The sequence below is a fragment of the Dipodomys ordii genome, unplaced genomic scaffold, assembly GCF_000151885.1.
Source record: "Dipodomys ordii isolate 6190 unplaced genomic scaffold, Dord_2.0 Scaffold43, whole genome shotgun sequence".
In the NCBI taxonomy this organism is placed as follows: Eukaryota; Metazoa; Chordata; class Mammalia; order Rodentia; family Heteromyidae; genus Dipodomys; species Dipodomys ordii.
Genome location: NW_012267259.1, coordinates 8,815,368 through 8,821,824, shown reverse-complemented (window position 1 = coordinate 8,821,824; position 6,457 = coordinate 8,815,368). Strand labels below are relative to the sequence as shown.

The following is a 6,457-nucleotide window of genomic DNA, read 5'->3' as shown; positions in this document are numbered from 1 at the left end:
CACAAGGCCAAATGTCTCATGTTTATTTACATGTGAAATGTGTTGAATACAGTCATGATAGGTGTGGGGCCTACACCTGACAGCAGCAAGACCTTTTGAGGAACCAAACATCGACTACAGTCTATCATGCAAGTATCTATATATACACAAAAGAATTCCTTTTCATAGGGGGAAAAAAAAAATAAGAGTATAAAACATGTTCGGGGATAAGTACAAGGTATAAAATGCAAAAGAAAACATAAAACTCAAAGACAAAAATATTATATATATATACACATATATACGTATATATAATATATATATATAATATGTTTATAACTCTCCCAGAGAACTATGAACGGAAGGGACAGAAGAGCACCTGTGTGGTGCCTTGGCTAACAGAGCCACGAACAGGAGCTACACGACTGAAATGCTGAAGGAAAGCCGGTGGTGGCTCAGTGCGTCATCTAATGGCCAATCGCCCAATGCAGCAGGCTCCTGCACTGACAGCTCGGTGGTTGAAGTTGTGCATCCCAACTCTAAGTACCAGGACGTTTGGCAGTAGCACCCAGAACAGGAAACGCCAACTGTGTAGACGGCAAAGGGGTAAGTCAACTATTGACTTTTTTTTTCCCCCCGTCAAGAGCCAGAGAAAAATACTTGATACTCGTAGTTGTTGTGTTTGTAATAGGTAATAAGTTACGTGACAGAAAAACCTGACTAGACGGAGCTAGGTCTGACTCCCCAGGTGTAACTTTTACAGTAGTCCAGCCCTTTCCTAGCGTATCTCCTTGTGCTCTTTAAATCAGCCTTGCCTATCTGCCTGGAAAACCATCAGGCCTGGTTTTCCCCATTCTGCAATTCCCTCCTCCTTCCCCGTTTCTTAGGATGGAACTGAGGAAGTCCACATTCCTCACTGGATTCTGGCCTGCTGTAGCCAGCCCTGGGGACAGAGGAGGCCCTGCAAGGCTGCTTTGGCTGCCACTGGGCACGGCCTGACCCGAGGCCAGGTGCCCACGGGAGTGGGGATCCCCCCAGCACCCTGGCTTCCTTGGGGGCAGGCACGCTGGGGTGGTGCTAAGACACTTCAAAGTTTCTAGTGTTGTGAGAGCCACAACCACCTACAAATTATGTAGTGGATTCTAAAAAACTTAAAAACACTAAAAAAAAGGCATCACATTAGTTAGCCTGTGACTTGGTGAGCAACCCATTCCAATGGGTGACCATACAAAAAGGGTTGGGTTGGAATTCAGGAACTGCCCCGAGGACTAAGAACTCTGTTATAAAGAAACGGTACAAAAAGAAAGGAAGAAAAACAAACATCGAAACCCATCTGAACCAACCAACCAACAACAACAACAACAACAAAAGACACCTCAAAACATCTTCTACTAAATACTGATACAAACATGTAACAAAGAGTATAAAAAGTTGTCATTTAAATATATACAAACTCTTTTCAACGCAAATACTGTGTGGATGCTCCGGGGCAAGGCGGCGGGAGGGTGGCGGGTGGCGGGCGGGGATATTGCAGCAGCCTGGACCGTGCGTGCGGGGCTATTTGTCGGCGGCGCTCATCCTCTTGGACTTGATGAAGGCCATGCCGTGGGTGCGCATGTGCGTGTTTAAGGCAGCTTCCGTTTCAAAGGTCTTGGCGCACACTTTGCACTTGCGGTCCGACACGGCGCCGTCGGCGGCCTCGTCGTCGGGGCCCGGCTGGTTCTCCTGCTGGCCGTCCTCGCCGGCCCCGTTCTGCTTGGTGGCGGGCTGCGGCTCCTTGAGCTTGTGCACGATGAAGAGGTGCCGGGACAGGGACACGTGCGACGTGTAGCACAGGCCGCACTCGCGGCACTGGTAGGACGAGCCGTCCGACTTGTGCTGCGGGATGTGCTCGTGGAACTGCAGCAGGTTCTCCGTGGTGAAGCCGCACACCGCGCACTTGTGCACCTTGAACACGTTGATCTTCAGCTTCTTCAGGGGCTGCGTGATGGCGCCCCGCGGGGGCCGGAACTCCAGAACTGGCTCTTCCAACTTGCGCTTGGGACTGGGAGCCTGCAAGGGAGGAAGGGGGTGAAGAACAAGACGGGTGACCCGGCGGGGAGCAGGGGAGGGACCCAGGGAGGCCCAAGCCAGAAGGGGAGCTTAAAAAGGGGAGTATTTTATGCCTTCATAGGTAGAAAGTAATGTTTAACATTGTGTAATTGCCACCCAACGCCGGTGGCTCACGCCTGTAATCCCAGCTACTCAGGAGGCTGAGATCTGAGGATCGCAGTCCAAAGCCAGCCCGGGGCAGGTTAAGTCGGGAGTCTCTTATCTCCAATTAACCATTCAAAAAGTAGAAGTGGTGCTGTGTACCACACTAGCCTTGCGCAAAACTGACTCAGAGACAGCACTCAGGCCCTGAGTTCAAGCCCAAGTGTAGGGGAAGGGAATGAGCAGAGAAAGAAAGAAGGGCAACCCTGGTACAGGAAAGAGGTGCAGTGTCTCACCTTCGTGTCTTCCTTTATTTCCACTTCCTCCTCGTTGGTGGCCTCTGTCATTTCTTTCAGGTCAGGGTCCTTGATCCCATGCATGAGCTGAACGTGCTTCTCCAGCATCAGCCGCTTGGTGAAAGTCCGCCGCGAGTCCGGGCAGTGCCTGCGGGGCACAAGGCGGGAGGAAAACACCATCACTGCCAGGTAGCTTTTGACTAGCAGAACACGTACCCAGGTCAGGAGAGCTGATTAACATCAGGGCTGCACGTGAAGAACAAGCCAGTCCCTGGGCTAAGCACCTCCCCCGAAATGGCTACTTTGCTCGACTGGTTTAGTGCTTCTTAGGAAGTCTTATGTAAGTAAGCGCGTTACTTGTTTGCTTAACTTGTACTTCTCCACTGCCTTGTAAAGGAGTTACACTTCCCAAGTTTTCTTTACCATGGCTGGGAGAATGCCCGCAGAACAGACATGTCGCCTGCCTCAGGCTGAAAACAGCCCGCCGCGGACCTGGCCCTGATGCAGTTCCACTGTCCCTGCCCCCTCTGTGTGACAAGACAGAGCTGACGACCCATCAGAACACAGATGGACGCACGTGTTCATCATCACAGCCCTTGAGAACATTTGTTCACTGGGCTAAAATGTAGAAAATAGAACATTTATCTAAGGCAGGAAAATTATTTACGTTTTATAGATTAGGAAGGCAGCTTCTTTGAAAGGTGTAAAATGACTGTTTCTCAATAAGATAAATTTGGCCAAAAGCACACCAGCCATGGTCCCCGAGGCTCTGTGACGATGGCTGATATCCATCACATGTAGAAGAGCAGCAAGTGGGTGGAACGCATCTTGTGCTCTTACGCACAACCACAACTGCTCCCTCTGAAAGCCTTCGCGGGATTCTGTGATGTCTGGCAGCGAATGCATCCCAGCCCCCACACAAATGCTCTCCATCAGCCAGGTGCCGGTGGCTCACGCCTGTAATCCGAGCTACTCAGGAGGCTGAGATCTGAGGATCATGGTTCAAAGCCAGCCTGGGCAGGACACTCCGTGAGACTCTTATCTCCAATAAACCACCAGAAAACCAGAAGTGGAGCTGTGGCTCAAATGGTAAAGTGCTCGCCTTGAGCTGAAGAGCTGAGGGACAGTGCCCAAGCCCAGAGTTCAAGCCCCACAACGGACAAAAAAATAAAATAAAAATGCTCTCCCATCATGAAGTGCTTGCTGGAAGTAAACCCGACATTCTACTGCCTTATAGGGACCTCACAGGACCCAGGTGGCCTCCTTTTCCTCTCCTTCTCAGCCCAGGGCATCTTCTTTTTATTCAGTCAGCATACATGCTTTAGTTATGTAATACAGCTTACTGAAATTCCTCTCCACCTTGATACCCTTCCTACCCCGGAAACAAAGTCCCAGAACACTCCTCCTCACCCAGCAGTTATCTATCTACGGGGCCCAGCACCTGCCCTCACCAGGTTTTTGCCACATTACACTCATGCTAAGGAGTCATCTTCAGGGCCCTCAGTTCTGGCTTTTAGGTGATAAAGATTCTCCACCAGTCATAATACAGCTCATCCTGGTCATCTCTATCAAGAACTGGCTTACGTGTAGCCAGGGAGGGTTTCCATGGGCCCTTCAGCCCCTTGCACTTGTCTGGGGTCTGTCAATGGTTTCAGTCTGCCTCACGTCTGCCTTAGGTAGCAGACTGTACTTGGGCATGGAGTATGTGAGGAACTGCTGCCGCTTCACCCTTTCTCTGTCTCTGCCCAATGAAAAATGCTGCGTGCCAAGTCAAAATTAAACACTGTAAAAACTGTAAGCTGGAAACCAGGGCATTCAGAGGTAGACAGCAAGAAGTGACGATCTTTTGAGATGTTCTGATGGTATGTCCACTGTACTTTCATGTTAGAAAGCACAGACTGACCTTGAGCCCTGAAGATGGCCGGAGGTAAACTCGGGCACCCTGATCATGTGGCCTCAGGCCACACAATCTCCTTTCTCTGTCCTAATAAACTTTCCTGTCACTTAAAGGCCAAGGAAAGGAGCCGCGACTTACGAGCAGGTATAGACTTTCCTGATGCCTTTGTGCTTGATCCGATTGTGGCGGCATAGGCTGTGGGAGGAGCTGAAGGACTTGTCGCACTGGCGGCAAGGGTGCTTCTTCATTTGCTGTGTCAGGAGAGAAGAGAAGGCCATTTGAGGCAGTGAAGAGAAAAACACTATTTTATCTACTTATTTCTGGCAGTGCTAGGGATCCATCTGGAGGCCTCATGCATGCTAGGCAAATGCTTCAACACTGACTAAACTACACCCCCAGACCTAAAAATACTGCAAGAACTTAAAGGATGCCCATCATGGTCTAAGTCCAGCAATCACTGCTTAGGAAAGTATCAACAAAACACAAGGTTCTTTTTAAAGATGTAATTAGAGTGGATCCTCAGGACCACACTATTGAGGGAAGGGCTAATTTCAGGAAGATAGGCTAAAACTACCTAAGAGCAAGAGATTATCCCCTTTCCCAGTACTTTATTTAATCTGACACAAATACACAGATGTTTTAATAACAGAACATAATATGATTTTTTTTACAAAAGACTAATACTAGTATTTAAAATATCTAGGAAAATATACTTTAACAAATAACAAATTAAGACTATTACTTGATGTGTTGTAAATGTAAGATGCCACTTTTTCCAGTGGCTGATTATAAACACTTCTTAAACTTTTCTCTTTAATGACTAAATTATTCAGTATAGGAATAAGGGCTTTTGTTCCGCACAATGTCATTACAGAGAATGCTGGAGTCACTTTCAGGATATATGTGTAGGGTGATGTGAGAGAGAGATTCAGAGTTGACACATTCACAAATGAGCTATCAAGTAGATAGAATAACTTTCCACATTTACGTTTCCACTTTGGTGAAGACATAGCTACGCTAAGTGTGTGTCCATGCAGAATCTTTGAAATAGATTAGAGGCTTAGCTTTAAAACAAATTCTTTTGAGTATGACATGCTTCAAGCAGCCTTGTCACAAGGAAATAGAATCCTAAGAGCTGACACAATGGAGCATGAAAATGAACTCCTGGAAACGGAAACAAGGAAAAAAAATCCCCCACAATTTGGCATGGACCCTCATTAAAAATAAGGCTGAAAATCAGTCCTCATGTGAGATAATATTACCATTCTTGGCAGCAAGAGAGCTACACATGCAACTACAAGATAACGGAGGAAGAAATCATATTTCTGAAAGCTTCAATTAATTAGCCGACAAGTGTGTCTATATTTAATCTGATGAGCAGCGTCTGGCTGGACAGAACCAAAGAGAAGCTGACACCAAGGACAGACAGAGTGTGACAGAGTACAGCTACGCAGTAGTCACTTCCTCACCTAGGAGATGGGGGGGGGGAGGGGAGGTATCACAAACATGCCTTCCTTGTCCAGGTGTGGTGCTTTAAGCCTGTGATCACAGCCACTTGGAAGCAAAGATTGAGGATTGTGGTTGAAGGTCAGATGAGGTATAACAATTTGTGAGATTCTGTCTCAACCCATGTCTGGATACAGTGGTGTATGACTGTCATCCGGGCAACAAAGGGAGAAGCACAGACTAGCCCAGCAATTAAAGCAAGACATTACCTCGAAAATAACTCCTGTAAAACAGCAAGTGGCTCAACTGGTAGAGTGTTTGCCTCGTAAGCACTAGGCCCTCAACTCAATCCTCAGTACCACCAATGCCTTATACTGTTTTCCTTGGCATATAATTTGAGGGGAAAAATAAAGTGTTATGGGACAGTAATCCCTCTGTAAATACTTCAATAATAAAATTGTATTTTTAAAAAAAGAATAAACTGGGCTGGGAAGGTGGCTCAGTGGTAGAGCACTTGCCTTGCATGCTCGAGGCCCTGGGTTTAATTCAGCACCACATAAGCAAAAAGAAAAAAGCCGGAAGTGGCACTGTGGCTCAAGTGGTAGAGCGCTAGCCTTGAGCTGAAGAGCTGAGGGACAGCGCCCAG

General features: G+C 47.6%; 1 protein-coding gene across 3 annotated transcripts in view; it reads right to left on the bottom strand.

Annotated features, from left to right (window-relative positions):
- The window catches only part of Znf532 (zinc finger protein 532), a 103,279-nt gene continuing 96,822 nt past the window's right edge, over positions 1 to 6,457 (bottom strand). For all 3 annotated transcript variants that reach the window (XM_013019021.1, XM_013019023.1, XM_013019022.1), the window contains 3 exons: positions 4,504 to 4,616; positions 2,469 to 2,616; positions 1 to 2,031 (listed from right to left, as the gene is read on the bottom strand). In XM_013019021.1, coding sequence (XP_012874475.1) covers positions 1,537 to 2,031; positions 2,469 to 2,616; positions 4,504 to 4,616 — 756 coding nt within the window. In that variant the 3' untranslated portion in view covers positions 1 to 1,536. The remainder of the gene's footprint in view (positions 2,032 to 2,468; positions 2,617 to 4,503; positions 4,617 to 6,457) is intronic.